Source organism: Hemiscyllium ocellatum, chromosome 35, assembly GCF_020745735.1.
Source record: "Hemiscyllium ocellatum isolate sHemOce1 chromosome 35, sHemOce1.pat.X.cur, whole genome shotgun sequence".
NCBI lineage: Eukaryota > Metazoa > Chordata > Chondrichthyes > Orectolobiformes > Hemiscylliidae > Hemiscyllium > Hemiscyllium ocellatum.
In genome coordinates this window covers 7188712-7211781 of record NC_083435.1, presented here as the reverse complement: position 1 = coordinate 7211781, position 23070 = coordinate 7188712, and the positions used below count along the sequence as shown (strand labels likewise).

Genomic DNA, 23070 nt, shown 5'->3' with positions numbered 1-23070 from the left:
CCTGGCGAGATGCCGCTGACGCATTCGGTGCCAACCATGGGTGATATGTGTAGGCCCGAAGGCCGCTGATGGAGACAGCCAGGCATCGGAAGGATTCCCAAAGTCTTGTCTGCCCTGGAAGGGAAAGGACCCACCCACAGCCCTCAGCCATTAACGGTCCGTCAGTTAAAGGGGCCTCATTGTCATTGCCCTTTGACCTATGGGCGTCCCAGCCCACTCCGAGGCTGCTGGGTCGACGAGTTGCTCAGCCCAATGTGATTGCAGCCACTTACCCCACCACCCACACCCATCCCCCCGCCTCCCCTCCCCTCCCCCCCCCCCCAGATTCCCTCCCACTCCCTCCCCTCCCCCTCCCCTCGTGCGGAGAGCACAGTCACTGCAGTTTAAAGGCTCCGAAGTAAGTCTTGTGATGCTCCATCTCGGCCTTGTCCCTGGGAATGATCTTGACCGAGAGGAGGGTCTGCGCCTTGAGATTGAAGACCCCTCCCTGGCGGAGGGACCGCTGCCATTTCACCAGGTGAGTGTTCCCCTCACACACCGACTCGGTGACCTCCAGCAGTTCCTGTGGGTGCTCCTGGTCGTAGTTGGGTAGTTTGTAGAGCAGCCTGTTCTCCAGGACCAGGGATTCTTTACTGCAGTTCGTGCCGACAAACGCCACCTGGGAATAAACGTAGTAAAAACCCGACTCCTCGATAACAATCGCATCGTTCTCGAATCCCATCTTCACCCGGGTGGACTCGAGTGAGGAGTCATCCCAAACCAATCCAGATCGACCAGCCTTCCCTGTGGGGGGAACGGGAGAGACACAGATCAGACACTCCCACTCACATACCGCCTCCCCCCTCACACACACCCCATCACACATCCCCCACCACACGCTCCCCCCTCAGACGCTCCCCCCCACACGCTCCCCCCTCACATGCTCCTCCCTCACACGCTCCCACTCACACACTCCCCCTCACACACACCCCGCCACACGCTCCCCCACCACACTCCCCCCTCACACACACACCCCCACACACTCCCCCCCACATGCTCCCCCCCACACGCTCCCCCCCACACGCTCCCCCAACACGCTCCCCCCTCACACACTCCCCCAACACGCTCCCACTCACACACACCCTCACACACTCCCCCCTCACACATACCCCGCCACACGCTCCCCACCACACTCCCCCCCTCACACACACCCCCCACACACTCCCCCCCCACATGCTCCCCCCCTCACACACATACCCACACGCTGTCCTCACACGTTTCACCCTCATACACTCCCCCCTCACACACTCCCCCCAACACGCTCCCCCCTCACACGCTCCGCCCTCACACACACCCCTCACATGCTCCGCCCTCACACACTCTCCCCTCGCACACCCCGCACACACAGTCCCCACGCACACACACTCCCCCCCTCACACACTCTCCCCCTCACACACCTCTCACACACACTCCCCCCTCACACACCTCTCACACATACTCCCCCCTCACACACTCCCCCCTCACACACTCCCCATCACAGGCACTCCTCCCCTCACACACTCCCCCCCACACACACACTCCCCCTCGCACACCCCGCACACACACTCCCCCCGCGCACACACACTCCTCCCTCACACACTCCCCCCTCACACACTCCCCCCCATACACACTCCCCAATACGCTCCCCCCTACACGCTCCCAACCTCACACACACCCCCCACACGCTCCCAACCTCATGCTCCCCCCTCACACGCTACCCCCTCACACACTCTCCCCCTCAAACTATCTCCCCCTTCACACACTGCCCCATCTCACACTCCCCCCTCACACGCCTCCCCACACACTCCCCCCACACACACTCCCCCCTCACACACCTCCCCACACACTCCCCCCACACACACTCCCCCCTCACACACCTCCCCACACACTCCCCCCTCACACACTCCCCCCTCACACACCTCCCCACACACTCCCCCTCACACAATCTCCCCCTTCACACACTGCCCCCTCTCACACTCCCCCCTCACACGCCTCCCCACACACTCCCCCCTCACACACCTCCCCACACACTCCCCCCACACACACTCCCCCCTCACACACCTCCCCACACACTCCCCCCTCACACACCTCCCCACACACTCCCCCCTCACACAATCTCCCCCTTCACACACTGCCCCCTCTCACACTCCCCCCTCACACACCTCCCCACACATTGCCCCCTCACACAATCTCCCCTCACACACACCCCCCTCACACACACCCCTTCACACACTCCCCCAACACACTCCCCCACACACACTCCCCCACACACACTCCCCCACTACACTCACACCCCCACACACTCCCCACTCACACACTCACCCCTCCACACACACTGTGACTCACACACTCCCCACTCACACACTGTGTGTTAGTGAGGGAGGGGCTGGGAGAGTGGGACAGGCTGTGTGTTAGTGAGGGAGGGGCTGGGAGAGAGGGACAGGCTGTGTGTTAGTGAGGGAGGGGTTGGGAGAGTGGGACAGGCTGTGTGTTAGTGAGGGAGGGGCTGGGAGAGAGGGACAGGCTGTGTGTTAGTGAGGGAGGGGCTGAGAGAGAGGGACAGGCTGTGTGTTAGTGAGGGAGGGGCTGGGAGAGAGGGACAGGCTGTGTGTTAGTGAGGGAGGGGCTGGGAGAGAGGGACAGGCTGTGTGTTAGTGAAAGAGGAGCTGGGAGAGTGGGACAGGCTGTGTGTTAGTGAGGGAGGGGCTGGGAGAGAGGGACTGGCTGTGTGTTAGTGAGGGAGGGGCTGGGAGAGAGGGACAGGCTGTGTGTTAGTGAGGGAGGGGCTGGGAGAGTGGGACAGGCTGTGTGTTAGTGAGGGAGGGGCTGGGAGAGTGGGACAGGCTGTGTGTTAGTGAGGGAGGGGGAGAGAGGGACAGGCTGTGTGTTAGTGAGGGAGGGGCTGGGAGAGAGGGACAGGCTGTGTGTTAGTGAGGGAGGGGCTGGGAGAGAGGGACAGGCTGTGTGTTAGTGAGGGAGGGGCTGGGAGAGAGGGACAGGCTGTGTGTTAGTGAGGGAGGGGCTGGGAGAGAGGGACAGGCTGTGTGTTAGTGAGGGAGGGGCTGGGAGAGTGGGACAGGCTGTGTGTTAGTGAGGGAGGGGCTGGGAGAGTGGGACAGGCTGTGTGTTAGTGAGGGAGGAGCTGGGAGAGAGAGACAGGCTGTGTGTTAGTGAGGGAGGGGCTGGGAGAGTGGGACAGGCTGTGTGTTAGTGAGGGAGGGGCTGGGAGAGAGGGACAGGCTGTGTGTTAGTGAGGGAGGGGCTGGGAGAGAGGGACAGGCTGTGTGTTAGTGAGGGAGGAGCTGGGAGAGAGGGACAGGCTGTGTGTTAGTGAGGGAGGGGCTGGGAGAGAGGGACAGGCTGTGTGTTAGTGAGGGAGGGGCTGGGAGAGAGGGACAGGCTGTGTGTTAGTGAGGGAGGAGCTGGGAGAGAGGGACAGGCTGTGTGTTAGTGAGGGAGGGGCTGGGAGAGAGGGACAGGCTGTGTGTTAGTGAGGGAGGGGCTGGGAGAGAGGGACAGGCTGTGTGTTAGTGAGGGAGGGGCTGGGAGAGAGGGACAGGCTGTGTGTTAGTGAGGGAGGGGCTGGGAGGGAGGGACAGGCTGTGTGTTAGTGAGGGAGGGGCTGGGAGAGAGGGACGGGCTGTGTGTTAGTGATGGAGAACCTAATATTTGTGAACTTGATATTTACCTACGATGTGTGCAATTGGCAGTGATACATTGCATTTCCGCCCCTCACATCCAGTTTGATCTGTACGGAGAAATGGATGATCAATTATCTTCATGGAATTATTCCATCTTTATACAACAATACTTCATGTAATACTGATTCAGAGACTTTACCAATATTCCAACATTAAGCACTCTTGCAGTTTGGAAGTTCCTACTCATCTGCCAAACATATCGGTGACTCTGAAATGATAACTATTCCAGAGACATGAGCAGAGCTTTGAGAGTGCAGCCTATCAGCTTTCTCTGGTTTGTTGGGGAGAGAAGTATTAGCATTTACTGAGTAGGAACAGAACCACGTTTCATGGTGGTGGAGGACATCACCAGGAAAAAGCACCCAGCCGAGAACTTCTGGGTGGAACTGAGGGGGGGATAAAGGATCGTAGTCGATGATTGTTGTCAGATCTTGACCACCGTGTAACAGCTGGACCCTACACATGATGATATTCGGGAACTGAGCACATAGGCAGAGTCGAGTTACTGGAGGAATTTTAATCTTTCCGCCGATTCGGAAAGACAGGCGCACAGCTCCCAGAAGGAAGCTCAGGAACAAAGGATTCCCTCCGACTGCTCCCCACAGATGATACCGGACCTGCTGAGTGATTGTCTGATGTTTATGAATCCCGAGAGTGTGTCTGCAAGAGTTTGCTGTAGACGTAGGGCTTGGCTCAGACACAGGAACAAAGCAATGTCGGATCTAACAATGATCAAGGAACCGGAATTAATTCCTGATCACACTGTTCGTCAAAACGTGATCATAACTCAGTCACGCTCCAGCCAGCTCCAGGTCAGCAAACATCAGACACGAGAGTTTTGGGTTTCAGGGAGGCAGGCACTGCCGACAGGAAATTGGGAAATTCTGCTCATTGGTGAAACAACCGAGGGACAGCGGAGGGTGTTGATAGCAACATTTCCTGCTTTTCAGAAGCAGTTTGTACCTATGTGCAAGAGGGTTTCTGACTCTCAGCCTTGGATATTCGAAGGGAGTAAGGCACAGGGTAAAATTAAAATGAACTGCGTCTGAAGGAACAAAGAACTGCACAGATGGGGCTAGTCCAAGGAACAACAAAGGAACAGAAAGCGGCTGAGAACGATGATGAAAGACAATAAGAATTTTACATGTCGTTAAAGGGGAAGTGGCTGGTTACGGTGACTATGGCCCACCAAAGGCTGACAGTGGGGGATACAGTCAATGACAGTGGGGGATACAGTCAATGACAGTGGGGGATATTGTCAATGACAGTGGGGGATACAGTCAATGACAGTGGGGGATATAGTCAATGACAGTGGGGGATACAGTCAATGACAGTGGGGGATATTGTCAATGACAGTGGGGGATACAGTCAATGACAGTGGGGGATACAGTCAATGACAGTGGGGGATATTGTCAATGACAGTGGGGGATGTAGTCAATGACAGTGGGGGATATAGTCAATGACAGTGGGGGATGTTGTCAATGACAGTGGGGGATATTGTCAATGACAGTGGGGATATAGTCAATGACAGTGGGGGATATTGTCAATGACAGTGGGGATGTTGTCAATGACAGTGGGGGATATAGTCAATGACAGTGCAGATAATTTCAATGACAGTGGGGGATATTGTCAATGACAGTGGGGGATATAGTCAATGACAGTGGGGGATGTTGTCAATGACAGTGGGGATGTTGTCAATGACAGTGGGGGATATTGTCAATGACAATGGGGGATATAGTCAATGACAGTGGGGGATATTGTCAATGACAATGGGGGATATAGTCAATGACAGTGGGGGATATTGTTAATGACAGTGGGGGATATTGTCAATGACAGTGGGGATATTGTTAATGACAGTGGGGGATATTGTCAATGACAGTGGGGGATATTGTTAATGACAGTGGGGGATATTGTCAATGACAGTGGGGGATATAGTCAATGACAGTGGGGGATATAGCCAATGACAGTGCAGATAATTTCAATGACAGTGGGGGATATAGTCAATGACAGTGGGCGATATTGTCAATGACAGTGGGGGATATTGTCAATGACAGTGGGGGATATAGTCAATGACAGTGGGGGATATTGTCAATGACAGTGGGGATATAGTCAATGACAGTGCAGATAATTTCAATGACAGTGGAGGATATGGTCAATGACAGTGGGGGATATTGTCAATGACAGTGGGGATATTGTCAATGACAGTGGGGGATATTGTCAATGACAGTGGGGGATATAGTCAATGACAGTGGGGGATATTGTCAATGACAGTGGGGATATTGTCAATGACAGTGGGGGATATTGTCAATGACAGTGGGGGATATAGTCAATGACAGTGGGGGATACAGTCAATGACAGTGGGGGATATAGTCAATGACAGTGGGGGATATTGTCAATGACAGTGGGGGATATAGTCAATGACAGTGGGGGATATAGTCAATGACAGTGGGGATATAGTCAATGACAGTGCAGATAATTTCAATGACAGTGGGGGATATTGTTAATGACAGTGGGGGATATTGTCAATGACAGTGGGGGATATAGTCAATGACAGTGGGGGATATTGTCAATGACAGTGGGGGATATTGTCAATGACAGTGGGGATATAGTCAATGACAGTACAGATAATTTCAATGACAGTGGGGGATATAGTCAATGACAGTGGGGGATATTGTTAATGACAGTGGGGGATATAGTCAATGACAGTGGGGGATATAGTCAATGACAGTGGGGGATATAGTCAATGACAGTGCAGATAATTTCAATGACAGTGGGGGATATAGTCAATGACAGTGGGGGATATTGTTAATGACAGTGGGGGATATTGTCAATGACAGTGGGGGATATAGTCAATGACAGTGGGGGATATTGTCAATGACAGTGGGGATATAGTCAATGACAGTGCAGATAATTTCAATGACAGTGGGGGATATAGTCAATGACAGTGGGGGATATTGTCAATGACAGTGGGGGATATAGTCAATGACAGTGGGGGATATAGTCAATGACAGTGGGGATATTGTCAATGACAGTGGGGGATATAGTCAATGACAGTGGGGGATATTGTTAATGACAGTGGGGGATATAGTCAATGACAGTGGGGGATATTGTCAATGACAGTGGGGGATATAGTCAATGACAGTGGGGGATATAGTCAATGACAGGGATGGATATAGTCAATGACAGTGGGGATCTAGTCAATGACAGTGGGGGATATTGTCAATGACAGTGGGGGATATAGTCAATGACAGTGGGGGATATTGTCAATGACAGTGGGGGATATAGTCAATGACAGTGGGGGATATTGTCAATGACAGTGGGAGTATTGTCAATGACAGTGGGGATATCGACAATGACAATAGGGGAGCTGGGCGGAAGTGAGGTTGTAGCGCAGAGCTGGTCACAAAAGTAAGTGATTGGTATTTGAGTGGGTGTGTTCTAGACCCCAGGCCCTACTTCGTAGGGCCTCCCTCCCATCCTCCTCCTCTAACCTAACTTTAAAGTCCACAGGTAAGCGACTCAGTGTTATTGACTCAGTGTTCTTGTTTTGGAGACAAACTGTACAGTCATGGCAGTGCAGGCAGTGGAATGTTCCTCCTGCAGGATGTTTGAGGTAGGGGTGACCACCGACACTCCTGCCGACTTCGTCTGCAGGAAATGCAGTCAGATCCTGCTCCTCACTGAACAAGTTAGGGAACTGGAACTGGAGTTGGATGAGCTGAGGATTATTCGAGAGGCTGAGAGGGTGATTGATAGAAGCTACAGGGACATAGTTACCCTGGAGAACAGAGGTAGCTGGGTAACAGTTAGAGGTGGGAAGGGGAAGAAGCAGGCAGTGCAGGGTTCCCCTGTGGTCGTTCCCCTAAACAATAAGTATACAGCTTTGGAAACTGTTGGTGGGGGACAGCCTTGCAGGTGTAAGCTGCAGTGACGGGGTTTGTGGCGTGAGGTCTGGCTCTGAGACTCAGAAGGGAAAGGGGGAGAGGAGGAGAGCGCTAATTATAGGAGACTCTCTAGTTAGAGGGACGGACAGGCGGTTCTGTGGACATGGGCGAGACTCTCGGATGGTTTGTTGCCTCCCGGGTGCCAGGGTCCGAGACGTCTCGGACCGTGCCTTCAGAATCCTTAAGGGGGAGGGTGTGCAGCCAGAAGTCGTGGTATACATTGGCACCAACGACATAGGTAGGAAGAGGGATGGGGAGGTCATTCAAGAGCTCAGGGAGTTAGGCTGGAAGCTAAAAGCTAGGACGGACAGAGTCATCATCTCTGGGTTGTTGCCAGTGCCACGTGACAGTGAGGCAAGGAATAGGGAGAGAGTGCAGTTGAACACGTGGCTGCAAGGATGGTGTAGGAGGGAGGGCTTCAGGTATTTGGACAATTGGACTGCATTTTGGGGAAGGTGGGACCTGTACAAACAGGACGGGTTGCACCTGAACCAGAAGGGCACCAATATCCTTGGGGGTAGGTTTGCTAGCACTCTTCGGGGGGGTTTAAACTAACTTGGCAGGGGGATGGGATCCAGACTTGTAGTCCAGCAAGTAAGCTAGCTGTTTGTCAGGATGTCCAAGAATGTAGGGAGGCTGTGGAGAAGGTAGCACTGACAGGGAATACTTGCAGACACAGATGGGCTCAAGTGCGTATACTTCAACGCAAGGAGTATCAGAAATAAGGTGGGTGAACTTAAGGCGTGGATTGGTACCTGGGACTACGATGTTGTGGCCATCACGGAAACGTGGATAGATGAGGGACAGGAATGGTTGTTGGAGGTTCCTGGTTACAGATGTTTCAGTAAGATTAGGGAGGGTGGTAAAAAAAGGAGGGGGGGTGGCATTGCTAATTAGAAATGGTATAACGGCTGCAGAAAGGCAGTTTGAGGGGGATCTGCCCTTGGAGGTAGTATGGGCTGAAGTCAGAAATAGGAAAGGTGCAGTCACCTTGTTGGGTGTTTACTATAGGCCCCCCAATAGCAGCAGAGATGTGGAGAAACAGATTGGGAAACAGATTTTGGAAAGGTGCAGAAGCCACAGGGTCGTAGTCATGGGCGACTTCAACTTCCCAAATATTGATTGGAAGCTCTTTAGATCAAGTAGATTGGATGGGGCGGTGTTTGTGCAGTGTGTCCAGGAAGCTTTTCTAACTCAATATGTAGATTGTCCAACCAGAGGGGAGGCCATATTGGATTTGGTACTCGGTAATGAACCGGGACAAGTGATGGGCTTGTTAGTGGGTGAACATTTTGGTGATGGTGACCACAATTCTGTGACTTTCACCTTGGTTATGGAGAGAGATAGGTGCGCACAACAGGGTAGATTTTACAATTGGGGGAAGGGAAATTACGATGCTGTGAGACAGGATTTGAGGAGCATAAGTTGGGAGCATAGGCTGTCAGGGAAGGATGTGGTGGAAATGTGGAACTTCTTCAAGGAGCAGATACGATGTGTCCTTGATGTGTATGTACCTATCAAGCAGGAAAGAAATGGTCATGTGAGGGAGCCTTGGTTGACGAGGGAGGTTGAATGTCTAGTAAAGAGGAAGAAGGAGGCTTACATAAGGTTGAGGAAACAGGGTTCAGACAGAGCAGTGGAGGGATACAGGATAGCCAGAAGGGACCTGAAGAAAGGGATCAGGAGAGCTAAGAGAGGGCATGAAAAATCCTTGGCGGATAGGTTCAAGGATAACCCCAAGGCATTTTATGCGTATGTGAGAAACATGAGAATGACGAGAACGAGGGTAGGTCCGATCAAGGACAGTAGTGGGAGATTGTGTATTGAGTCAGAGGAGATAGGAGAGGTCTTGAAAGAGTACTTTTCTTCAGTATTTACAAACGAGGGGGACCGTATTGTTGAAGAGGAGAGTGTGAAACGGACTGGTAAGCTAGAAGAGATACTTGTTAGGAAGGAAGTTGTGTTGGACATTTTGAACAACTTGAGGATAGACAAGTCCCCCGGGCCTGACGGGATATATCCTAGGATTATGTGGGAAGCAAGAGAAGAAATTGCAGTACCGTTGGCAATGATCTTTTCGTCTTCACTGTCAACGGGGGTGGTACCAGGGGACTGGAGAGTAGCGAATGTTGTGCCCCTGTTCAAAAAAGGGAATAGGGATAACCCCGGGAATTACAGGCCAGTTAGTCTTACTTCTGTGGTAGGCAAAGTAATGGAAAGGGTACTGAGGGATAGGATTTATGAGTATCTGGAAAGACACTGCTTGATTAGGGACAGCCAGCACGGATTTGTGAAGGGTAGGTCTTGCCTTACAAGTCTTATTGAATTCTTTGAGGAGGTGACCAAGCATATGGATGAGGGTAGAGCAGTGGATGTAGTGTACATGGATTTTAGTAAGGCATTTGATAAGGTTCCCCATGGTAGGCTTATGCGGAAAGTCAGGAGGCATGGGATAGAGGGAAATTTGGTCAATTGGATAGAAAACTGGCTAACCGGTCGAAGTCAGAGAGTGGTGGTAGATGGTAAATATTCAGCCTGGAGCCCAGTTACAAGTGGAGTTCCGCAGGGATCAGTTCTGGGTCCTCTGCTGTTTGTAATTTTTATTAATGACTTGGATGAGGGAGTCGAAGGGTGGGTCAGTAAATTTGCAGATGATACGAAGATTGGTGGAGTTGTGGACAGTGAGGAGGGCTGTTGTTGGCTGCAAAGGGACTTAGATATGATGCAGAGCTGGGCTGAGGCATGGCAGATGGAGTTCAACCCTGCCAAGTGTGAGGTTGTCCATTTTGGAAGGACAAATAAGAATGCGGAATACAGGGTTAACGGTAGGGTTCTTAGTAAGGTGGAGGAACAGAGGGATCTTGGGGTCTATGTACATAGATCTTTGAAAGTTGCCACTCAGGTGGATAGAGCTTGTAAGAAGGCCTATGGTGTATTAGCATTCATTATCAGAGGGATTGAATTTAAGAGTCGTGAAGTGATGTTGCAGCTGTACAGGACCTTGGTAAGGCCACATTTGGAGTACTGTGTGCAGTTCTGGTCGCCTCACTTTAGGAAAGATGTGGAAGCTTTGGAGAGGGTGCAGAGAAGATTTACCAGGATGTTGCCTGGAATGGAGAATAGGTCATACGAGGATAAGTTGAGAGTTCTCGGCCTTTTCTCGTTGGAACGGTGAAGGATGAGGGGTGACTTGATAGAGGTATATAAGATGATCAGAGGAATAGATAGAATAGACAGTCAGAAACTTTTTCCCCGAGTACAACAGACTGTTACAAGGGGACATAAATTTAAGGTGAAGGGTGGAAGGTATAGGGGAGATGTCAGGACTGGGTTCTTTACCCAGAGAGTGGTGGGGGCATGGAATGCGTTGCCCATGGGAGTGGTAGAGTCAGAATCATTGGTGACCTTTAAGCGGCAATTGGATAGGTACGTGGATGGGTGCTTAATCTAGGATAGATGTTCGGCACAACATCGTGGGCCGAAGGGCCTGTTCTGTGCTGTATTGTTCTATGTTCTATGTTCTATGTTCTTTGTTCTATGGGATATAGTCAATGACAGTGGGGATATAGTCAATGACAGTGGTGGATATTGTCAATGACAGTGGGGGATATAGTCAATGACAGTGGGGGATATAGTCAATGACAGTGGCGGATATAGTCAATGACAGTGGGGGATATTGACAATGACAGTGGGGGATATTGACAATGACAGTAGGGGATATAGTCAATGACAGTGGGGGATATAGTCAATGACAGTGGGGGATATAGTCAATGACAGTGGCGGATATTGTAAATGACAGTGGCGGATATTGTCAATGACAGTGGGGGATATAGTCAATGACAGTGGGGGATATTGTCAATGACAGTGAAGATATAGTCAATGACAGTGGAGATATAGTCAATGACAGTGGGAGATATAGTCAATGACAGTGGGGGATATAGTCAATGACAGTGGGGATATAGTCAATGACAGTGGGAGTATTGTCAATGACAGTGGGGGATATAGTCAATGACAGTAGGGGATATTGTCAATGACAGTGGGGATATTGTCAATGACAGTGGGGGATATAGTCAATGACAGTGGGGATATTGTCAATGACAGTGGGGGATATTGTCAATGACAGTGGGGATATAGTCAATGACAGTGGATATATAGTCAATGACAGTGGGGATATTGTCAATGACAGTGGCGGATATAGTCAATGACAGTGGGGGATAGAGTCAATGACAGTGGGGGATATTGTCAATGACAGTGGGGATATAGTCAATGACAGTGGATATATAGTCAATGACAGTGGGGATATTGTCAATGACAGTGGCGGATATAGTCAATGACAGTGGGGGATAGAGTCAATGAAAGTGGGGGATATTGTCAATGACAGTGGAGATGTTGTCAATGACAGTGGGGGATAGAGTCAATGAAAGTGGGGGATATTGTCAATGACAGTGGAGATATATTCAATGACAGTGGGGGATATTGTCAATGACAGTGGGGGATATAGTCAATGACAGTGGGGGATATAGTCAACGACAGTGGGGGATATAGTCAATGACAGTGGGAGTATTGTCAATGACAGTGGAAATATAGTCAATGACAGTGGGGGATATAGTCAATGACAGTGGAGATATAGTCAATGACAGTGGGAGTATTGTCAATGACTGTGGGGATATAGTCAATGACAGTGGGAGTATTGTCAATGACTGTGGGGATATAGTCAATGACAGTGGGGGATATTGTCAATGACAGTGGGGGATGTTGTCAATGACAGTGGGGGATGTTGTCAATGACAGTGGGGGATATTGTCAATGACAGTGGGGGATATTGTCAATGATAGTGGGGATGTTGTCAATGACAGTGGGGGATATTGTCAATGACAGGGATGGATATAGTCAATGACAGTGGGGGATATAGTCAATGACAGTGGGGGAAAAAGCAGGTACAGAGAACCATTATTTTGCGGGTGTATTCACAGCTGGAAAGGAGGAGAGCTTGTGGATGTCCCAAAGAAATTAACCCAGTATCAGGGAGATGAACTGAAGTAAATCATCAATAACAGGCACGTGAGTGAAACGGAGGGATGAGAAATTCCCAGGACCCAATGGTTTCCATCCACGGGTGTTCAAGGAGAGAGGAGGGTACACTGCCTAGGGCCAAAGCATCATCCTTCAGAGTTCCCTGGATTCCGGAGTTTTACCCCTGGATTGGAGGTCTCCCCATGTCACTGCACTCCATAAGAAGTTGGAAGCCCGTGAATGATGAGGAACCCGTTGATGCAACGAGTCGAGCCTACAGTCAGGGATAAGGTCATTCCCCTACCCTGTCACTCAACATTCCCCCGAAATGATGCTCCTAACCTACACAGCCCTGGACACTCTAGCACGGCCAATCCACTCTAACCTTCACATCTTTGGACAGTGGGTGGAAACTGGAGCACCCAGAGGGAACCCACGCAGACACAGGGAGAACATGCCAGCTCCACACTGGGATCGAACCCAGGTCCCTGGCACTGTGAGGCAGCAGTGCCAGCCACTGTGCCCCTCTTGAGTTGCTCAGGGAGACTCAGTCTGGATTCATGAAAGATAGGTCATTCCTGACAAAACTTCCTCAAACAGTGATCGATGCTAATTCAATTGTTAAATTTAAACCTGAAAGAGATGATATGTAATGAAGCCAAGGCGGACAGACAGAGTTAGGCAACAGACCAGCCATGCTCTTCGTGAATGTTCCTAACAGACAGGAATCTCAGGATTTTCTCTGTGTCCGTTCAATGAGTGTAGTTTCTGTAAATTATCCCAGATTCTCATCATCAACGGCCCTTGTTAAATTGGACGGGCCAATCTCAGGAACATCAGCTCTCTGGCTGGGAAGAGTTCACCACGATCGGGAGAAGCAGTGATTCACGAAGTGGAAGAGAAGGAAAGACACAGAATTCCAAATGAGGAACGTTGTTGGAATCTAATGGACTACATCCTGTGATCTTACTGAATGCATCCTGTGCTTTGGTTTTAATTGGATTCCGGGACAGTCCCATCAGATTGGGAGAGAGTGGATGTAACTCCCTTCCTCAGAAAGGCAGTCTGACTGAGTACAGGGAAACGGCAGGTGGGTTGTTTCCCATCTCTCATGGGGAAACTGTTAGCTGCCTATTCCTAAAGGAGTTATCGCAGGGCAGTGTCCATCCTCTCCCCATCTGGGAAATACTCTTCACATCTCGTCTTCCCACCAAAGTGGGGAATGTTATGTTTGTTGGCATGAGGTGACATTCACCACTGTCTCTCCCAAATCACTCGGCCTGTCCAAATCCTCCTCGCCACACACACATTCCCACTTCACTTTGTCCCAGCTATAAATCTGAAAATACCACACGTGCTGCCCACATCCAAATCAGTAGCAGTCATTGGGCAAAGGATGGGCCCAAGTGTTTATCCTTGGAGCACCCCACTCGTCACAGCCTGAGCATGTGAGAATGACCCATTTATTCCCACTCTCCTCACATTAATCCCTGCCGGATCCTGACCCCCTGTACCATGTGCTTTATATTGACTGACTAACTTGCTGTGGTGCACCTTAATAAAAACCCCACCCAGTCCCACAGGGAGACAGTGTCTGACCCACTGTCCCCACCCAGTCCCACAGGGAGACAGTGTCTGACCCACTGTCCCCACCCAGTCCCACAGGGAGACAGTGTCTGACCCACTGTCCCCACCCAGTCCCACAGGGAGACAGTGTCTGACCCACTCTCCCACCCAGTCCCACAGGGAGACAGTGTCTGACCCACTGTCCCCACCCAGTCCCACAGGGAGACAGTGTCTGACCCACTGTCCCCACCCAGTCCCACAGGGAGACAGTGTCTGACCCACTGTCCCCACTCAGTCCCACAGGGAGACAGTGTCTGACCCATTGTCCCCACCCAGTCCCACAGGGAGACAGTGTCTGACCCACTGTCCCCACCCAGTCCCACAGGGAGACAGTGTCTGACCAACTGTCCCCACCCAGTCCCACAGGGAGACGGTGTCTGACCCACTGTCCCCACCCAGTCCCACAGGGAGACAGTGTCTGACCCACTGTCCCCACCCAGTCCCACAGGGAGACAGTGTCTGACCCACTGTCCCACAGGGAGACAGTGTCTGACCCACTGTCCCACAGGGAGACAGTGTCCGACCCACTGTCCCACAGGGAGACAGTGTCCGACCCACTGTCCCACAGAGAGACAGTGTCTGACCCACTGTCCCACAGGGAGACAGTGTCTGACCCACTGTCCCACAGGGAGACAGTGCCTGATGGTGAAACATGAGCTTTCTGAATTTGAAGGAATGAAATGGGACTTACCCTTAATGGAAGACCTACTGCTGGGTGGAGGGGAGGGGTTTGTCTCCAGGCCCGTGTCGTTGGGTAGCCCTGAATGAAAACAAGATGGTCACTGTCTCAGAAAGCTGATCGTTACGCGGCTCTGCCCAGCGACAGCAGGGACTCCAACAATACCAGCATTACAAACCGGAGGAGGCTATTCAGCCCTTCCCACCATTCTATCCATAAAGGAGATTGGGGCAGATCTCTGAGCTAGTTACATATACCCACTTCTGGCCAACATTCCTTAATGCAATTAATTCATTGAAATCTATCCCTCGTATTTGACGTTTACGCTCGACTGAGCATCAATTGCCATTCACATTGTGTCTCCAACCCCAGCCAGTCAGGAACTGGATCCAGTTTTGAGAATTTTGCTCCCTTAAGTTCTGGCACTAATTGTGTGTAATACCCGGCTTCCCACGCAGAAATCGATCCCCCCTCTAATCTGGCTTCATTGTTCTGTTCTGAAAATTCCTATCAAATTACCCCTAATCTTCTAAACCGCAGGGAAGACTACCTGACCAGCTGTGTTTCCTCCTTGTAGTTTTGTCAGCATTTCATGTACACCTCACACGATCCCCAGGCCGCTCCATCAGACCCAGAACAGCAGAATTAGGCCATTCTGCCCTTCCCCCCCCCATTGAGTCTGTTCAGCCATTCAATCCTGGCTGATATGTTGCTCAAGGAGGACTGCAGATGCTGGCGATCAGAGAGGAGAGCGTGGTGCTGGAAAAGCGCAGCCGGTCAGGCAGCATCCGAGGAGCAGGAGAATCGACGTTTCGGGCATTTCCTGATGAAGGCCTTACGCCGGAAACGTCGATTCTCCCGCTCCTCGGATGCTGCCTGACCGGCTGTGCTTTTCCAGCAACACACTTTCGACTCTGATAGGTATCTCAACGCCATTCTCCATGAACTCTTGATCCCCTTACTAATCGTGAACCTGTCCGTCTCTCTTTCTCTCTTAAGTACATTCAATGATTTTCGGTCGACTGTCCCCTGTGGCAGTGTATTCCACAGAGTCCCCACCCTCTGGCTGTAGAAACCCCTCCTCAGCTCACCAAATGTGAAGGGAATGCACATAAATAGTTTGTTGCTGTCTGCCTTGGGAAAGATGCAAAGAACTTTCAGAAATACGAAAGAACCAAGGGACTGTGGAGATTAAGGATGTAAAAAAATTTAGTTTAAGTGAAAAAAAACCTGTTTGGATTTAATAAGTTCCCCGGGGCCCAGTGGTCAAAATCCCAGGGTGTAGAAGGAAGTGGTCTTAGAGATTTAGGATGCTCCAGTGATTACTGTTCAAAGTTCCACAGATTCGGATGTGGTTCCGATAGATTGGAAGTTTATAAACGTAACCCCACTATTTAAGAAAGGAGGAGGGGGGAGAGCATTGTGATAACTGAACACCAAGTCATTCAAGGCCATACAGGGGAGGGACAGAGTGGGCCTAAGCAGGGGAGAGCATATTTGACAAACCTTTTGGAGTTTTCTGGTTTTAGGAACAGAGCAGCTGGGACGGCGAGTCAGTGGGGAGGTTTGCGTTTGGATTTTCAGAAAGATTTTGATCAGTTCTCCACCAGAGTTTGGGGAGGAAGACTGGAGTGCGTAGGATTGAGGATTGTTTCAAACAGAGTAAGTAAGCCCTCACATTGGCGGGCTCTGGCCAGTCAGGTAAGTGAGGTTTGCCTTCCAATTGTTGATAAGTGGATCAATTATTTAGTTTGGCGGGGGAGAGGCCATAGGGACGCAGACAATGGGAGCAGAAGCAGGCCTTTCGGCCCATTGAGCCTACTCCTCTATTAAACGTGATGACAGCTGATCCTCTGACTCAGCGCCACATTCCCCCACCCCCTCCCCAAACTCCTCCAAACCTCTGGAAATCTATTGATTTCTTTCTCGAACACACTCAGTGCCTCCAGGTCACTATCGTCTGAGTGAAGACATTTCCCCTCAGGCCTGTTCACACTGGCCCGTGCCACCTTGCTCTGGACACCCTGGTGAAGGAGATGCGCCCCGTGGGATGGACCACGCCAGAGCCCCTGCCCTCAGAACATTTCAAGCAAGTAACCCCAGACTCTCTCACTGCTGGTGGTTTTAATCCGGGGTGGAAGGCGGGTATTTCAGGGGAGATGCAGCTGGTCAAACCACTCCATTTTAAACAAAACTGAATTTATTTCCAAGATTACCGAATGAAGCACAAACAAAAGAGAGCAGAATTCTTCACTGCTCCGAAAATCTACCCCAACTCAATGACGCTGCTCCCAATAATTGCAGCAATCCCCCATAAACACCCCCTGGGCACAAAGGGTAAAATCAAACACAGGGTCTGGCAGGAGAGATGTCAGAGAGGGAGAGAGAGAACCAACATGGAGCTGCTTCTGGGGGTCCAGCAGTTTCAGAAACACGACTGTGCCAAATCCAAACCAGGCCAGAGTAAAGCCGAGCTGGGAACACTAGCTACGCCCCTCTCATTGTTTCGTTTAAACATTGAAAGCCTGTTTTTCCCCAGCGCAGTTTCTGTTAGCTATGAGCAAATTGGCCCTAAAACCCTTCAATTTTGACTTTTGGGAGTCTGTGTCTTTGACAAACTCTCTGATGAAGGGCTCTGGCCTGAAACGTCGAATTTCCTGTTCCTTGGATGCTGCCTAACCTGCTGTGCTTTAACCAGCAACGCATTTTCATCTCTGACAAAAAGGCCAAGGGTAACAGAACCTTGTGAAAGGAGGCACATTGTCACTTTGTACCCGGCCTGTCCAAGGCCTGTCACAATAGGTTCTGGTTCGCAATGAGATTCCCAAACCCCTGGGGAATAAAGGCTCAGTCCTGTCAGACCCACCATCCCAGGGACCAGTCTGGCAGAGCTGCACAGAGCTCCCTCTTGGCAACTGTATCTTTGCTTGGGTCAGGAGACCAACACTGCACATGCAATACTGCACGCTGTGGTCTCACTCTGTGCAGTTGAGGAAGACATTGTTGCGTCTGTACCCAGCCCGTGTAGCAGGGACCTGTTCCCTTCCTAACTGCTTGTTGCTCCTGAAAGCTTGCTTTCAGTGGACACCAGGTCACTTTCTACACAAACATTTCCCTGTCTTTTATCAATTCATGTCCTCCAGAAATTCGCCAAAGATCCTGAGACAGCACCTTCCAAACCCACCACCACTTCCAACTGAAAGGACAAGGGCAGCAGGTACTTCGGAACACACAAGCTCCCCTCCAAGCCACTCCCCACCCTGACTCGGAAATATATCGCTGTTCCTTCATAATCGTTGGGTCAAAATCCTGGAATTCCCTCCCTGCCGGCATTGTGGGTCAACCCCCAGCGAGTGGACTGCAGTGATTCAAGAAGGCAGCTCACCCCCACCTTCTCAAGGGGCAATTAGGGATGGGCTATCAATGCTGGGCCCAGCCAGCAACCTCCAAGTCACAGAAATGAATTGAAAAAATTACATAACATGCAGTCACTCTGTTGTGGTTCTGTTCGCCGAGCTGGGAGTTTTTGTTGCAAGCGTTTCGTCCCCTTTCTAGGTGACATCTTCAGTGCTTGGGAGCCTCCTGTGAAGCGCTTCTGTGCTGATTCCTCCGGCATTTATACTGGTTTGAATCTGTCGCTTCCAGTTGTCAGTAGCTGTCCACTGCAGTGGCCGGTATATAGGGTCTAGGTCGATGTGTCTGTTGGTAGAATTTGTGGATGAGTGCCATGCCTCTAGGAATTCCCTGGCTGTTCTCTATTTGGCCTGCCCTATAATAGTGGTGTTGTCCCAATCGAATTCATGTTGTTTGTCATCTGTATGGCCACTACACTCAGATGACAAACAACATGAACCTAGTGGCCACACACGCAGATGACAAACAACATGAATTCGATTGGGACAACACCACTATTATAGGGCAGGCCAAACAGAGAACAGCCAGGGAATTCCTAGAGGCATGGCACTCATCCACAAATTCTACCAACAGACACATCGACCTGGACCCAATACACCGGCCACTGCAGCGGGCAGCAACTGACAACCGGAAGCGGCAGAGACAAACCAGTATAAATGCCGGAGGAATCAGCACAGAAGCGCTTCACAGGAGGCTCCCAAGCACTGAGGATGTCACCTAGACAGGGGACAAAATGTTTGCAACAAAAACTCCCAGCTCAGCGAACAGAACCACAACAACGAGCACCCGAGCTACAAACCTTCTCACAAACTTTGAAAATGCAGTCACTCTGCCAGGACTGCTCCTGAAGTTTGGAAGATGATAACCCAGTCCATCCTTTATTTCAACAGTGACCTTCTTTAGAAACTCAGGAGACTGGGCCTGTATTCTCTGAAGTCATCTCCTTGGAGAATATGAAATTCCCCACAGGATAAACCCTGAGGGTTTCTGGCTCAGATCCCAATCCAGTTAGGACTGAGGTGAGGAGGAACTTCTCCGCTCAGAAACTCGAGAGGTTTTGGAATTCCGGAAAGCTGTGAAGGATTCCTCATTCAGCACTTTCTCTCGAGACAAAAATAAACTGATTTCTTGATATCAGCACCATCTGGGATATGAGGGAATTGAGGTAGTAGCTCAGGCATGATCGAGGCTAATGGGCCAAATGGCCTTCTCCTGCTTCTATTTCCCATGACCCTCTGTTTGTAAAGCTGTGATGCGTGATCTCTGCCCCTCCAAAAGTGAGTTTGGGCCTGGGGGCCGTAGTTGTGGCTGACTGTTTAACGCGATGGGTGAGAAGCCCCTTTGGGTGGCACAGTGGCTCAGTGGTTAGCACTGCTGCCTTACAGAGCCAGGAAACTGGGTTCAATTCCTGCCTCAGGCAACTGTCTGTGTGGAGTTTGCACATTCTCCCCGTGTCTGCGTGGGTTTCCTCCGGGTGCTCCGGTTTCCTCCCACCATCCAAAGATGTGCGGGTCAGGTGAATTGTCCGGTGTGTTAGGTAGGGGTAAACCCTGGGGCATGTGTTGGGCCGAAGGGTCTGTTTCCACACTGTAGGGAAACGAATATAAATGTCAGGAGAACGCATTGTTTCTTTCTATCCTTTTTCATTCTAATACCCTGGGTATCTTTAACCTCAGTCAGTTTAACCTCCATTACATCTGCCAGTTTGAAAGTAGCCTGTTCTCTCCTTTGCTTTTGCTACAAAGTGTTTCCGGCTCAGAGTTTTATTCATTCCCTTCATCTATAAACATTACACTTCCAGCAACACAGTCACAAGGCGATCTATCTTGTTATCATTGGTCAAGTTCTTCAGAAGGTCCAGTCCCACGGGGGAGAAGGGCCAGCACGAGAGTCTTTATTTTACTGAGTAATATCTCGTCACTGGTCAATGAGACACGAGTACAGACAGACAGGGGGAGAGGGAGAGAGAAAACACTTACGTTCAGGCTTGTTGTTTCCTGAATCAGTCTTACAGTCCTGGGGAAACAAGAACACTGTGTTAGAACGTAGACCAGTACAGGCCCTTCGGCCCTCAGTGTCAGACCGACCTTTTGTTCTGCTCTAAGCTCAACCTAACCTACATACCATCTGATTTTACTATCATCCTATCCAAGAGTAGCTGACATGTCCCGAATGTACCTGTATCTGCCTGTACTACTACGGCTGGGGGCACGTGCCACCCACTCTCTCTGTTATTGGCAGGACACTACTGAATCTGGCCTGCAGGAAACAAAACGGCACGGTGGCACAGTGGTTAGCACTGCTGCCTCACAGCGCCAGAGACCCGGGTTCAATTCCTGACTCAGGCGACTGACTGTGTGGAGTTTGCACATTCTCCCCGTGTCTGCGTGGGTTTCCTCCGGGTGCTCCAGTTTCCTCCCACAGTCCAAAGATGTGCGGGTCAGGTGAATTGGCCATGCTAAATTGCCCGTAGTGTTAGGTAGGGGTAAATGTAGGGGTATGGGAGGGTTGCGCTTCGGTGGGTCGGTGTGGACTTGTTGGGCCGAAGGGCCTGTTTCCACACTGTAAGTAATCTAATCTAATCTAAAACAAAACAATTAATGCTTGTCTCCTTGGAACTCTATTGCAAGTCCACTTCCTGTCACTGTATCACTCCTTCTAGAATCCCTACAGTGTGGAAACAGGCCATTTGGCCCAACAAGGTCACACTGACCCTCTGAAGAGTATCCCACCCAGACCCATTCCCAATTACTCTACATTTCCCCCTGACTAATGCACCTAACCTACACATCCCTGAACACTACGGGCAATTTAGCGTGGCCAATCCACCCTAACCTCCAAATCTTTGGATTGGGAACGAAACTGGAGCACACCTACACAGACACAGGGAGAGGTGTACAAGATATTGACAGGAATAGATAGAGTCAACAGCCAGAGACTTGTCCCCAGGGCAGGATTGTCTGGTACGAGAGGTCATAGTTTGAAGGTATTAGGAGGAAGGTATAGAGGAGATGTCAGAGGTAGGTTCTCTATGCAGAGAGGTAAAAAGTGAGGTCTGCAGATGCTGGAGATCACAGCTGAAAATGTGTTGCTGGTTAAAGCACAGCAGGTCAGGCAGCATCCAAGGAACAGGAAATTCGATGTTTCGGGTCAGAGCCCTTCATCAGGAATGAGGAGAGTGTGCCAAGCAGGCTAAGATAAAAGGTAGGGAGGAGGGACTTGGGGGAGGGGCGATGGAGATGTGATAGGTGGAAGGAGGTCAAGGTGAGGGTGATAGGCCAGAGTGGGGTGGGGGCGGAGAGGTTAGGAAGAAGAACTCTCTATGCAGAGAGTTGTGAATGCATTGCCAGCGGTGGTGGTGGAAGCAGAGTCATTAGGGATACTTAAGCGACTGCTGGACATGCAGATGGATAGCAGTGAGTTGAGGGGTGCATAGGTTAAGTTTTTATATTTTAACATTAGGATTAAACCTCGACACAACATCGTGGGCCAAAGGGCCTATATGTTCAATGTGCAAACTCCACATGGACAGTTGCCGGAGGTGGGAATTGAACCCGGGTCCCTGGTGCTGTGAGGCAGCAGTGCTAACCACTGGGCCACCCAATTCTGCTACCTGGTTCACTCCTTCCCTGTGAGCCAGTGAGTTTCTCTCCCCATTTTGGTACATCGCCACATTTCTAACTTGGTCAGTTATTTGATGCATGCTCACTTCAAGTAACCTCTGACCTTCACATGTCTCATAAATCCCGAGGGCACAGTCCAAGTATCCAAATTTGAGGGTATATCATTAAGCATCCGTTAGGAATAACGTTTCACCCCCAAGCATGGGAATAATGCAAGAGCAATCCTGAAGGCCATTATCCTGAATCAGTTGGAGCCACATTGACTTCAGAGTCCTAGAGATGTACAACATGGCAACAGATCCTTCGGTCCAACCCGTCCATGCCGACCAGATATCCCAATCCAATCTAGTCCCACCTGCCAGCACCTGGCCCATATCCCTCCAAACCCTTCCTATTCATATACCCATCCAAATGCCTCTTAAATGTTGTAATTGTACCGGCCTCCACCACATCCTCTGGCAGCATATTCCATACACGTACCACCCTCTGCATGAAAATGTTACCCCTTAGGTCTCTTTTATATCTTTCCCCTCTCACCCTAAACCTATGCCCTCTAGTTCTGGACTCCCCGACCCCAGGGAAAAGAGCTTGTCTATTAACCCTATCCATGCCCCTCATAATTTTGTAAACCTCTGTAAAGTCACCCCTCAGCCTCCGACGCTCCAGGGAAAACAGCCCCAGCCTGTTCAACCTCTCCCTGTAGCTCAAACCCTCCAACCCTGGCAACACCCTTGTAAATCTTTTCTGAATCCTCTCAAGTTTCACAATTCTCCTATAGCAGGGAGACCAGAATTGACTGCAGTGTTGCAAGAGTGGTCTAGCAGTGTCCTGTCCAGCCACAACATGACTTCCAATGTTCCCACAGAATAAGTATCATTCGCCTTCACCCTGAGAAGAACAAAGCCCACTGAGATTGTACAAACTCAAGAAAAGATTAGATTACTTACAGTGTGGAAACAGGCCCTTCGGCCCAACAAGTCCACACCGACCCGCCGAAGCGCAACCCACCCATACCCCTACATATACCCCTTACCTAACACTATGGGCAATTTA

The 23070-nt window shown here is 50.5% G+C and overlaps 1 protein-coding gene across 1 annotated transcript; it reads right to left on the bottom strand.

The window, feature by feature from the left end:
• Positions 1-373: 373 nt before the first annotated feature.
• LOC132832937 (lymphotoxin-alpha-like) lies at positions 374-22061 on the bottom strand. The gene is made up of 5 exons (XM_060851180.1): positions 22008-22061; positions 20374-20410; positions 14993-15061; positions 3707-3766; positions 374-783 (listed from the first exon to the last, which is right to left on the bottom strand). Exons 1-5 carry the CDS (start codon positions 22059-22061, stop codon positions 374-376), a joined length of 630 nt encoding a protein of 209 aa, XP_060707163.1.
• Positions 22062-23070: the final 1009 nt, after the last annotated feature.

What these genes read in the sequence shown, in the direction of transcription:
- LOC132832937 (XM_060851180.1), bottom strand. Translation starts at nt 22,061, where the DNA reads ATGTACCAAAATGGGGAGAGAAACTCACTGGCTCACAGGGAAGGAGTG. An exon ending in ACAGGGAAGGAGTGAACCAG is followed by an intron (nt 20,411 to 22,007) that starts GTAGCAGAATTG and finishes TTGTTTCCCCAG; the next exon opens with GACTGTAAGACTGATTCAGG. An exon ending in GCCAATTGCACACATCGTAG is followed by an intron (nt 784 to 3,706) that starts GTAAATATCAAG and finishes TTCCCCCCACAG; the next exon opens with GGAAGGCTGGTCGATCTGGA.